This window comes from Bombus vancouverensis, chromosome 18, assembly GCF_051014615.1.
Source record: "Bombus vancouverensis nearcticus chromosome 18, iyBomVanc1_principal, whole genome shotgun sequence".
Taxonomy (NCBI): Eukaryota; Metazoa; Arthropoda; class Insecta; order Hymenoptera; family Apidae; genus Bombus; species Bombus vancouverensis.
The window spans coordinates 3,729,640-3,742,350 of record NC_134928.1 but is presented as its reverse complement, the minus strand read 5'-3'; the positions used below and the strand labels follow the sequence as shown (position 1 = coordinate 3,742,350).

The 12,711-nt window shown below is 30.3% G+C and overlaps 3 protein-coding genes across 9 annotated transcripts in view; all 3 read left to right on the top strand.

The window, feature by feature from the left end:
• Positions 1-746: 746 nt before the first annotated feature.
• CtsL1 (cathepsin L) lies at positions 747-3,865 on the top strand. The gene is made up of 7 exons (XM_033341155.2): positions 747-905; positions 1,875-1,986; positions 2,352-2,504; positions 2,578-2,781; positions 2,976-3,181; positions 3,244-3,395; positions 3,488-3,865. Exons 2-7 carry the CDS (start codon positions 1,891-1,893, stop codon positions 3,706-3,708), a joined length of 1,032 nt encoding a protein of 343 aa, XP_033197046.1. The 5' UTR covers positions 747-905; positions 1,875-1,890; the 3' UTR covers positions 3,709-3,865.
• Positions 3,866-4,057: 192 nt separating this feature from the next.
• dlt (codanin-1 like protein dlt) lies at positions 4,058-8,701 on the top strand. Of its 3 annotated transcripts, none has more exons than XM_033341122.2 (10): positions 4,058-4,465; positions 4,999-5,293; positions 5,379-5,655; positions 5,741-5,901; positions 5,977-6,573; positions 6,633-6,860; positions 6,964-7,326; positions 7,406-7,571; positions 7,663-7,931; positions 8,002-8,142. In XM_033341122.2, the coding sequence occupies exons 2-10, from the start codon at positions 5,012-5,014 to the stop codon at positions 8,020-8,022; spliced, it is 2,364 nt and encodes a 787-aa protein (XP_033197013.1). In that variant the 5' UTR covers positions 4,058-4,465; positions 4,999-5,011; the 3' UTR covers positions 8,023-8,142. The 3 variants fall into 3 exon arrangements, with proteins under 3 accessions (XP_033197013.1, XP_033197009.1, XP_033197012.1); XM_033341118.2 differs by having other exon boundaries at positions 4,060-4,465; positions 8,023-8,701; XM_033341121.2 differs by having other exon boundaries at positions 4,060-4,572; positions 8,023-8,701.
• A 204-nt stretch (positions 8,702-8,905) lies between these two features.
• LOC117160393 (adhesion G protein-coupled receptor E3) overlaps positions 8,906-12,711 on the top strand; it is a 75,206-nt gene continuing 71,400 nt past the window's right edge. The window contains exons 1-3 of one of the 5 annotated variants that reach the window (XM_033341126.2): positions 8,906-8,925; positions 9,287-9,378; positions 9,486-9,880. The gene's annotated coding sequence lies outside the window, so the exon portion shown is untranslated. The other 4 variants (XM_033341128.2, XM_076626375.1, XM_076626373.1 and 1 more) reach the window with 4 other exon arrangements.

Here is a 12,711-nt window from a genome sequence, read left to right as displayed (position 1 = left end):
ACACTTATCAGAATCACATGACAAATGACAACTGCAATGTATTGTGGAGGATGATATTCAAATCGATTTACGTAAAATATCCGGACGCATGTGAATAGATAAAGATTATCCGATACTCTATATTCCTGTATTTCCTAATGGATTGAAATTTTATTAAAACTGTGTTATTAATTTAGTTATTACATAATATATGTATAATATTATAAAAAATATTTGTTAATATTGTTATTTGGCATTTCGGAAAGCTCAATAAATAAAAGACGAAAGATTTGAAACGTTAAAAGATTTTAGTTTAAAACACAAAAAGTTGTAGTTCTATGAAAAATTGCTCAGTACATATAGCTAATTGAGATTCAAACATTTCTAACAAGATAATATAATTTTAAACAATTCAAAAACAGTTCAACTAAGTGTAATGTATGTATACGATAAAATTCATATTCTTAGCTCTGTGTACAACATATTCAAGAGCTATAAGTGTTAAGAGTAGTTTCTATATCTTAAACCATTTTATGTTTCCATTATATTTTATTATCGCAGTTTTTAAAAATATTTTTGTATATGTATAAAATTTTAAATCCAATATATTCATATTTATCATATAGTTTAATAATGTTCTTATTTTTCTTATGAGTCATATAATATCGTGATGGATGCGGAAGTTGGAAGTTGGGAGACGCTATCACACTACAGAACCAATGATGAATCACGTAGTAGAAGGGGAAGCTATAGAATATAGAGAAGAGAGAGCGCTTTACACTTTGACAGTAGTCTAGCTAAAAATCTGAAGTCTGAAAGGTCGTGGTTACTATTGGTTAGTGGGCAGTCTGAAATAACGGGTCATACCTACGTTGTGTGTATCAATTGTTTTGCGTCAAATCCTCTCAGCAATTAAATTATTCTTGGTAAGGCATTTAAAACTTGTTTCATCGTTTATGTCATTAATATTGAATCGTAATTAAACATAAATATAAATGTATATAAGTTATACATTATTGTTATACTTTTCAGGAATTATATTTTACGATAATATTTGACTTTTCTTTCATTGATAGTTTTTTCTTTTTTTTTTTAATATGTAACCTTATCCTTTTTTGGACAATTAAATATTTCATTTTAATCCGAGTATTATAAAATTATACTGATTGCGGAAATCCATTTATATGTCGGAGAAAGATCGTGCTTTGTTCGGCATATATTAAGAGTTAGAGAATTATTTCTTTTTGTTCTTTGTCATATGATTAATTTGAGAAGATTAACCAATACTCATTTACTTGTGATATCGATATAAATGTATCGATAAAATACTTGATATGTATGCTCCTGTTACACAGAATTCCAATTGATGACTATCATATTATGTCTTTGTTCGTATGATGACAATGATAGATGTAATGTACAATTTTATGCGTAGTAGAAATTTTTGTATACAAGTAATGGTAGATATCGTGGAAATACATAGGTCAACAAAATATGTAATTACATATTTTTTTATAAATAATACGGATTTTAAGCGTAGGATTTTTATATGATTTAAAAATTTCCTTTCTTATTGTCATTATCTAAATTTTTATTAATAATTTCATTACGTAAAATTGATTTATATTTTCACTTTGCACTATTATCCGTATAAATATTCCTTTTAATATTTACATATTTTCGATAACAGACAGTACAAAGACGTCATTTTATAAAATGAAATTAGTGATTGATACAAATATGGCGCTATCTAGATTTTCAAATTTCGACTTTCTTTTTATAAACAATATAATGGTAGAAAACATTTGATACAAATTTAAAAACGATCAGGAAATAAAATGTATAGAAGATAATATATTTTAATAAAAAAATTAATTTGTATATATTTTTTTCAGATATAATTGCAAAATCATGAAGCTGTTTCTACTTTTAATTGTAGCAATACTTGCTACGGCACAAGCTATTTCTTTTTTTGAATTGGTTAATCAAGAATGGACAACATTTAAGGTAATTAAATATATTGCTTTTATGAAAAAGGTTAATAATGCTGTAATAATTTTGATATATCTTGTGTAACACATTAAAAATTTTGTCTTAAATTGAATCAGTTATATTGTTTAAATAAGAAATGTCCCCTTGTATATGAAATGTATCTGGCCTGCAGTTGACCTTTATCAGTATATATATCTTTATGTGCAGATAAAGTATTTTCCTAGAAATAAATATGATCATTTGTTTATTTTTATAGCATAATATTTATATAATATTCTAAAATATTTTAGAGTATAGAACAACCTTTATAATAACAATAACATAAATGATTATAAATTACAATAAAATAAAGAGATATACCTTGTATTATTCATTTTTAGATGGAACATAATAAGGTATATAAAAATGATATAGAGGAAAGATTCAGGATGAAGATATTTATGGACAATAAACATAAAATAGCTAAACATAATGGGAATTACGAAATGAAAAAGGTTTCATATAAATTAAAGATGAATAAATATGGTGACATGGTAAATAAATTGCAAAATTTAAATAGCTTCATATTACGTATATATATTGAAAATTGTATAATTTGATTTTTAGCTTCATCATGAATTTGTGAATACGTTAAATGGTTTTAATAAATCCATAAATACTCAGTTGAGATCTGAGAGATTACCTATAGGAGCTTCATTTATTGAACCAGCGAATGTAGTGTTACCAAAGACAGTTGATTGGAGAGAACATGGTGCTGTAACTCCTGTCAAGGATCAGGGACATTGTGGATCATGCTGGTCATTTTCTGCAGTAAGTTTTGTGACTAACAGTATACAATAGTTTAGATATCAATAATAATTCAAATAAAAAAATTAAATTATAAGATATATTTAATGTTTTTAATAAATTTACTTAGTGAATTATTTATTAAAAAATTATAATTAGGATTGTAATATATTGTAATTAAGTTTTAATGAAATGAATCAATCAAAATCATTATATAGACTGGCGCATTAGAAGGACAACATTTTCGACGAACAGGAATTTTAATCCCTTTAAGTGAGCAAAATTTAATTGATTGCTCTGGAAAATATGGCAATAATGGGTGCAATGGAGGACTGATGGATCAAGCTTTTCAATATATTAAAGATAATAAAGGTTTAGATACAGAAGTTACTTATCCATATGAAGCTGAAAATGATAAATGCAGGTAAGTATTATAAGAAAAGATTTTTTCCTAGTTACTATGATTAATTATTTCATAATGTGTAGATATAACGCAGCAAATAGTGGTGCCCGTGATGTTGGCTATGTAGACATTCCTCAAGGTAATGAGAAAAAGCTTAAAGCAGCAGTTGCTACTATAGGCCCAGTCTCTGTTGCTATTGATGCTTCTCATCAGTCTTTCCAATTTTATTCCGAAGGTTTGTTTGTTCATTATATAATTTGATGCTAAACTATGAATTTAAACCAATTGTTAGTTTCTAATAAAATAAATGTTATATCTAAATTATAGGAGTCTATTATGAACCAGAATGTTCTTCAGAAAACTTGGATCACGGAGTATTAGCAGTAGGATATGGAACTGATGAAAATGGTCAGGATTACTGGCTAGTAAAAAATAGTTGGGGTGAAACATGGGGTGATAATGGATATATTAAAATGGCTAGGAATAAATTGAACCATTGTGGTATTGCTTCCACTGCTAGTTATCCTCTTGTTGGGTCTCAAGGATAGTTTGTTAAGGATTTTATGAATAATTCTAAGATGCAAACAAAAAGTGAAAAAACGAAAATTAATAATAAGTATTTGAACATATCTAAGTTTCTGTTTGTACATCACAAAAGCAAATATATTTTTTTTATTAATTGAATAAAAGGAATGTTTATTAATATTACATTGTTTTAATATTACCTTTTAAAATTTTTATATATACATATACATATACAGGGTGGTTGGTAACTGGTGGTACAAGCGGAAAGGGGGTGATCCTACGTGAGAAAAGAAGTCGAAAATATAGAATAAACATTTTTCGTTTGAGGCTTTGTTTTCGAGAAAATCGACTTTGAATTTTCGTTCGGTACGCGTGCGGTACGTTATAACGGATCTCACTGTAGATCGTTGTCTCGATGGAAAAATTTGGAAAAAAAATAAGAGAAATTTTTATTCTATATTTTCGACTTCTTTTTTCGCGTAGAATCACCCCCTTTCCGCTTGTACCACCAGTTACCATCCATCCTGTATATCTATGAAGTGTCTTGAACACTAAATTGATGTGTTGAATCTTTAAACGCAAGATGGATGCCATTGAATTAGTTTGTGCCGAGACTGTCGAGGCGTATGCATAAGCTGTTACCATCAGCGGTCACAATGTGGAGTGCTACGGCATTAATATATGCATGTTGTAAAATATAGCCTTATGTAAAAATTGTAAAATTTTTATCAACTAACAAATTATGAATGCATGAATCGATATTGTGCGAGTTTTAGTTGTGTTAGTATATTATATTGAAGCATATTTACAGTTTAAACATAACCTATTAGATTTCAAAATTGGTCGACGTTTATTCCATGTACATATTCGGTGATTTAAATAAATGAGTACGTTTAAAAGATTTGTATAGAAATATGTATTTTAAATACAATATAAATATATTTTCTCTTAAACTGTTCACACGATATTTATAATTGTACATGCGATTGTATGTTTACTTAAAGAACTGTTTTTGAAAATTATTTTATACTTGTATAAATAAAATATGTTAACAATTTTATATTATTTATGAAGTTTATATATAAAATACTTTATCTAATAGTTTTTTCATTAGTTGTTATATAACATTTATTTATTCTAATTGTTATATGTTTCTAAAATGTATCAATTAATGTTGAGGCAAATATTTTTATTTCAATATAAATTCTTGAATATAATTGAAAAAATTAAGAAACGATATATGTAAACAATTATCATTTCTTACAAGTAAAAATTCAATTTTTTAAATATATACATTATTTTCTTTTTTGCAGCTACTTATACATAATGGGTGAATTAAATGTATGTTTTCAAATAGATACAGACAATCGTGAAAATTTTCCATCTGCAGCTGCTTTTCAGACATTTAAAAATCAAAGAGATAGTTTTTATGAGATATTTAGGATATGGGAAAAAAACCATTTGGTGCCTGGATGGATATTTCAAATAGCTTTAGGAAGTAAAATAAGAACTATGTTGACATTACACAATGATGCTATAAATTATTATCATTTTGCAAGATTATTTAAGTCGCAACTTTTGATTTCATGTATACAAAATAGGCAACAGGTAAGCTAGATTAATAAAATTATATGTTTAAATATTCTTTATTTTGCTTAGATACTAGTTTTTAGTTTGTTTTTATTATTTTCAGACAGAGGTAGAAGATGATGAAAGTATAAGTGTTTTAAAGACATTGAAAAATGTAAATCCGAAAAAATTGGATCAGCTTCAAAAGAGATTAGTAACTCCACAGCCTTCCAAAAACCAAATTACAGAACCATCTTTCCCTGGAGTACAAGAATTTTTCAAAGACTTTATATTATTTGCTTTTAATCCAATCTTTTATGTTCATCTAGAAAATTGTTTAATCCACGAGATAATGGAATTGAACGATACTCAGTTTAACAATAGTGAAATAGAAGATTCAGGTATTAATATATACATATAGCATTAATGTAAGTTATGTATTTTCATTTATTATTGATATAACTATATTATTTTCTTTTGTAACAGAAACAATAGTTGATGAGCAAACACAACAAAATTTTATTACTTGTGTATCCAGCTTAAGGCTCCTTGCAAAAGTTTTAGGTTTTCTTATATCATTACCATATAGATCAGAATCAAACAATTTTAAAGAGTTGATAGCAACTCAAGTAGAAATTAGAAGCAAAGTAAATAATAAACTTCCTGCTTTATATACTCTTTTATTATTAATAAACGAAATTAACCTTAAGATTTTTATTTAGGTTGTACCAGCAATAAATTTACATGTTTGTCTACATAATGCAATAGCATTAGGAAAATTATCATTAACTGTACCTTGGATTGCAAAATACTTGGCTATGATGGATACTGTGTGTCTTCGTTTACCATATTATAAGCAAATTTTGGAACTTTTATATTATATTTATAAAGCTGTAAATCATTTTGATTTTTCAACATCTGACAGTTTTATTTCTCAACAAACAGCAGTTCTTCTTAAATCTACTTTAAGTTGGTTATTTGAATTACCAAATGTTCCAAAGGATTTGTATTCTATGTGGCAAAAGATATATAAAGTTAGAGAATTGCGAAGTTTGAAACAACCTGATAAATATCATGAGCAAAAATATATGCTATTAGGAGAGCCGACTGTGTCTGTTACATCAACTAAATGTAGTTTAGACAAATTGGACATAATTAATGAAAGAACGTTGCGCATATGTTGTCCATTGGTTGGATTAAACGTATCTGTATCAAATTCTAATACAAATCTAAATAATTATAACTCAAATAAACACATTACACCAGTTTCTAGTCAACTTCACAAATCTGCTAAGAGTGCAGATATAAAGCATTTAGAGGTAAGTTTATCGGTTAGACTTGTTTCATAAGAAAAATTTTAATATATAAATTTCAATAGTTGCAATTGGAAGAGGCATTTTTTGGCGGACAACCAGCATCTACTCGAAAAACTGTTGATTTTGTATCAGAGCGAGTTGCGTCAACTTGTGTGAAACATATATGTAACACTTTGTTAATGGCCTCTAGAGAAACAAATCTGAATATTTTTAGGGAGATTCTGAAAAAAAAGCAAATCGAAAGACAACCTGAGAAATTCGGGGAACAACGTAACGTTACAGATTTTAAGGTAGATTTTCGAATTTTTTATATTCATCGTAATACTACGAAATACTATGATGTTTAAATATATTTTTAAATTACCTAGCTAATTCATATATTATTCCATTTAGGCAATTGTAACAACTGATATGAATACATTGGCTACGAATATGTCTAAAGAACTGAAAGAGCAGTGCGAAATATCTATACCAGGAATTTGTGAATTACGGGTAACTAAATGTATAGAATCTCTTTTAGCGGAAGATTCGTTGACACCTGTGAAAGAAATGTGTGCTAAAATTGCTACGAGATTAGCTATGGAACGTATATATCAATGGATACAATCTCACATAGTGGGTGGCTCATTATTTATAAAAGATATGGAAGTTGAATTAAATAGATTTTTAAGGAATAATGCACCACTTCATCCTATTGAAGAAAAGAAACATAATCCAAATGTTATGAGCCCAACAACTATCACTGATAACTTGAGAGTAATTATTTACATGCTTGATATTTCGTTTAATAGAGTAACATTAAAACTTATTAGTTTTTGTATTATAACTTTTATAGGAACTTATATGGGTTATACTTGATAATGGTGGTGATTCTTTAACAATAATGATTGTTTCGACTATATTAGATAATTTATATCAGACTTTAAATGAAAGAGCTGATTTAGTTGTGGGGCCAGAGAAAGTTTTATATTCTCTTAGTACAGATTTTGCGTTATTTTTAGGTAAGTAAATATTAAGTTATTAATAATATATATGATTCATTATTAATTATTGTCATACTACGAAAAAAATCCTGAACTTTTATATTTGCAGTTGCTTATCGAAGTGATCTGTTTGTTCCAAAAGTTCAAGAAAAATTTATAACAGTATGGGCAATGAATCGTTGTAAAACTTTGGAATCAGATTCGCCTATACATAGAATACTTAGTTCTAGAAACGTTATGCTCTTAGCTCAACCAGAAAAAGAAGAAGTTTGGACAGTGTTTGGAAAATTTATTAATAAATTAATAGAGAAAAATGTTTTAGATATTAACAGTTTTAGCGATCAATGTGTAGCTTTATTTAGGCAGAACTGGCCTGTGGTAAATATTTTATTTTTCTATTACTTATTAAAATAGATTGTGACAATTATCATTTATATCAAGCTATCAGTTTCTGTATTTTTATTTATAGCCTATATTGAAGCATCTATCAAAATGTTTAATGGAAGTTATAACAGATTTCAAAGCATCAGATGAAACAACAGAGAAAGTAAAATATCTACTTGGTTGGATAGCTGAAACGTATAACGAGATAGAGTTTTGCAGTGATTATAATCCCATAGACTGATGTTCTTTTGATCCTTTATACTTATAGCTTCTTCGTGGGCTGATATACTGTATAAATTCTACAATTCTTGTGCATATATGAATGTAAATTATTGTACATTAATTAATCAATTTAGTAGGTGAAAGAAATGTATATTTACGATATACAGTAATTTCGGAAATTGTTATTACGATATGGTTGTAAATCGATATAACGAATTTCAGTTTATTTTAAAGTACATAAATTGCTGAACTTGTAAAACAATACCATAAATTTGAAATCTGGGATTTGATTGATTTTTTATTTAGCAGCACTACTTATTGTTGATCGTACATTAGTTGATCGTTGATTGTACATATGCATTGTACATGTACATATGCACGGATTTCAATCTTTACTTTTAAATGTTACGTTACATACTCGTTTCTATGTTTGACATCAACTGTTGCATTTTAATGGATAAATGCGTATTTTGTAGTTAACGACGAAATATTAACTTTTCGTATGTACGAAACGTAAAATAAAGAAAAAATTGTTTTTTATATTTTTATTTTTTGATTATAATCCTTGCATTGCCACCTTCCATTCTCCATACTTTTGATAATTGATCTTAGTTACAATTAATCGCGTATCGAGCTACGAGTCCCTTTTTTTCCAAATACTTTTATTCCCCACTATTTCTTCGAGTGTATGCGCAACGTAGGATGCGCGAACGAGTTGAGCGCGAACAAATTTTGTTGCAGTTCTCCGCCGTTGCTCGAGGAGTTTGTACGTATCTTGTTGCTTCGTAATTTTTCATTAAATACTAGTATCGATGATCACGTTGCGTCAATCAGCAACGTGTTTTTTCGAGTGAACCTGTCATTTTTTATACGTTTGTTAATTATTCTGTAGAACAAAAAAGATGTGTTTTCTTTATACAAATTCGGTCATACTTCAAACGAATATAACTATTTATTTTCATTCATTTCAAATAACAGGTGATATATTGCAATGATTTAGTAATGCATTATCATTTGTCGACTTACATTGTATTATTTTAGACGCGTTAATGTGCAAATAATTAAGAAGAGTAATCGATGACACTGAGAAACGAAATCTTATATTTGTTAATATTTCTCTATGATAGATAAGACCACTATGACACATGAATGTCGGTCGGTAGCTAAACAAAACGAACGTGATATTTTGCAACAGAAGTCGCATCTTTTTTAATAACAGGTAAATATCTAGTGTTTCGCGGGATTTTTCTTCGTTGTACTAAGAATCTAAGATGTCGATAAGAAAAGAGGGAGAAAGGGAAGACGATAAAACGGTGATGTTGACAGGTGGTAGCATCGGAGTAGCTGCGTTCGCGTGTATATTTCGATCGCGTGTATTTACTCATTCGGTGGGTCGCTCGGTGGGTAAAGAAAGGCGATCCTGTGCATCCAGCTCTCGCAAGCGAAAAGAGATTGATCGACCGGTGTCTGAGCGCGAACACGTTCTCGAGGATGCTGCTGCACACGCGGCGCAACGGACGAGTGTCGAACAATGCGGCCTACTCCAGTAACTTTCTTTCCTCCAAGAGCACCCGTTAATTCGAAGGAACACGCGATCTACATTCTTGTAGCACGTGTTTACTGACACGTGGCTCGCTCGAGAGGCTGTCAAACGATCCATGGAATCGCGCAACGTTTGCCCATACTTTTTCATCGAACCAACTATTTCTCCATCTCGTAAGGTAAGTTTCCTCACCGAGTGTTTGTTCTTCAATTGTTTTGATCACGTAATTCTTAATACGTATCAATGAAAGTAACATCTAGCCTTTTCTATATAATACTAATTAAAGGAACACGTTCACTTGAGTGTAAAATTACCGTGAATTGCTTTCTCACAAGTAATTTCTCACAAGCGGATACTGCGTCGAGAGCGACTATCTAATCGAATAGTTTATTATCCGATATTATTTATTATTACATTAGCGGAAATAATGAAGAGTAAATATAAAGATAAATTTTTGCGAATGCGTTAAGTACCAGAAAAAAGTGTGCATTGGTGATATTGCAGGCTTGTTTGTAAACTGTAACAAGCGTTCTTGTGAATCGAACTGCAAATCAAAACGATAAGGTCACTACATTTAAATATCGAATCCGCTCGGAAACCGGATAGAAAAATACACGCGAGACACAGTTTTGCTATCGTTGCGGTTATTAACGAGCAGTTTTTTCAAACATCAAACGACTTTGTCTGCGAGCCTTTAACAGCATGCTTCTCCAAGGAATGGAGAATGGAATCTGTTTACGTTCTTTTGACAACTTCACACCATTCGAGAGAAATTTTTTCTCTCATTTTTGGTTTTTAAAGATAAAGATCGAAGTCGGGCGAAAATGTTGCCTTTTCGCCTGTTATACTTGATAGATTAGCTTGGTTGATTAGTAACGGTTACGCGTAGTTATAAATGCTCGCTATTACTGGCAACTTTTGTAAGGGACGGCCGCAATTTGTGGCTGGTGGTGTCGAGCGCCATTTTGATTCACCTCTTTACAGGAAATTACCAGGCCTGTTTCAATTTACCCCTCCCGCGACACGCGAGGCTCCATCACAAATTCAATTTTCCTCAGCAGAACCAGTTGAAAAGAATATTAGTCTGGTTCTACTTCGATCTAAAACCACTCGTATAACATTTTATTTCATTATTTTTATGCAAATATACGAGACTTGTTGTAATCAAAGCCATGGTAATTCCTTAGATCCGTGGTATAAAACGTTATATGATTAATATCTAATTTACGCGTGTACAAGATATCGAGGGTCATAAATCTCAATCGGCGTTCCGCGCTCCCTCGCGCTTCCTATAGAAATCATAAATCAAAGCTTCTTATGCTGTTATTATGTATTGGGTTGGCAACTAAGTGATTGCGTATTTTAAATAAGAAGGAAAATTCAACATTTTTGCTTAAAACTTATATTTGCTAATTAAAACTTATATTAACTAATATTTGCTTATAACTTTATTCAATTAGGTATTGTCCGTTTTTGTCGATGACCTTGATATCACATCATCAGCGTCATTAAAAATTTTACCATTTAAGGAGTTCTGCATGGAACGTAATAAACGGTAATCTGAAGACGCAAGGTCAGGGCTATATGGTGGTGGTGACAACACATCCCAATCTAGTTCCAATAATTTTTGATGAGTGACCAAAGTACACGTTTCAATTAATCATTTGGTTTCTTGGTCAAATTTCAAAGTACAGAATTCCTTCATAATTCCATCAAACTGACAGCATAATTTTTTTTTGGTGAATCTCAGCTTTTGGTGTCGTCTGGGCTGGCTCATCTTGCATCACCCACGATCTTTTCCCATTAACGTCGTTATAAACTATCCACTTTTGGTCGCCGGTAATCAGTCGTTTCAGAAATGGATTAATTTCGTTGCGTTTCAGAAGCGAACCGCAGATGCTAATGCGTTGCGTCAAATGAATTTCTTTAAGTTGATGAGGGAGCCACAAATCGAGTTTCTTGACATAGCCGAGCTGTTTTAATTTTTTTTTAATGCATGTATGCTATACATTGAGCTTCATTGCAATCTCACGCATTGTGCTATGACGATCTGAATCGATAATGACCTTGATATGGGTCTCGCCAACTTCAACTGGACGAGCAGATCGTTGAACATTTTTCATTGAAACATCACCAGAACGAAATTTGGCAAACCAATTTTGACAGTGCCTTTCTTTCAAGACTTCATTCCCATATACGGCACATAACTTGTTGTGTGCTTGGGATGCGTTCTTGTCTTTTCGGAAATAATACAATAAAATATGCCTGAAATCCGCGTCTTGCTCTTCCATTTTCAAATTGGGATAAAAAGGAAACTAAATGACTAATCGATACAATTTTTCTACTGAATTAAAGGTGGAAGCCCAAACAACAAGAAAACAATATAGGTTAGGTGCTTTGAACACGTTGACAGAATAAAAGAATGTGCTAAGGCCACCTATTGACAAAATCAGTAATAACTTAGTTGCCAACCCAATAGATGACACGTAGATTACTTCAAAGATTCAGAATTTAAGTAATCGAATAAACACTTTATGTTATGTTTCAAATAAAAACTGTATGTTCAAACGCATAAAAATTATATCGTTGCCCTTTGTGTAGTATGGCAACGTTTCAGTGTTCTTAAACTTATATGTACAATAATGCTGTGCGTAAGTATTTGGACATTTGATGCAATCTAGTCGAAACATTGATATTTTCACTGTATTTCTAACATTATGATAGAAGAATGTTTCTTAACTGTTAATTCTTTACTTCTTGGAATAAATGGGCTGAATTGTATTAAAATTTTTAGAATGTGTTTGGAAGTAGATATTCTAACCATTTAAAAATCTTAACATCGAACAGATACACTTGAAATCACTAATTAATATCCAAGGCGTATTTTATACATCTGCAATAACGCGGAAGTGTCCAAATGTTAATGCATGGTTGTCTACCTAGATATATTGTACTGTATCTTTAACACGTTGAATGTCACACCAGTTTTACAAGGTTTGAACGTGGCGC

What these genes read in the sequence shown, in the direction of transcription:
- CtsL1 (XM_033341155.2), top strand. Translation starts at nt 1,891, where the DNA reads ATGAAGCTGTTTCTACTTTTAATTGTAGCAATACTTGCTACGGCACAA. An exon ending in AAGAATGGACAACATTTAAG is followed by an intron (nt 1,987 to 2,351) that starts GTAATTAAATAT and finishes ATTCATTTTTAG; the next exon opens with ATGGAACATAATAAGGTATA. An exon ending in TGAATAAATATGGTGACATG is followed by an intron (nt 2,505 to 2,577) that starts GTAAATAAATTG and finishes TTTGATTTTTAG; the next exon opens with CTTCATCATGAATTTGTGAA.
- dlt (XM_033341118.2), top strand. Translation starts at nt 5,012, where the DNA reads ATGGGTGAATTAAATGTATGTTTTCAAATAGATACAGACAATCGTGAA. An exon ending in GTATACAAAATAGGCAACAG is followed by an intron (nt 5,294 to 5,378) that starts GTAAGCTAGATT and finishes TATTATTTTCAG; the next exon opens with ACAGAGGTAGAAGATGATGA. An exon ending in AGATTTTGCGTTATTTTTAG is followed by an intron (nt 7,572 to 7,662) that starts GTAAGTAAATAT and finishes TTATATTTGCAG; the next exon opens with TTGCTTATCGAAGTGATCTG.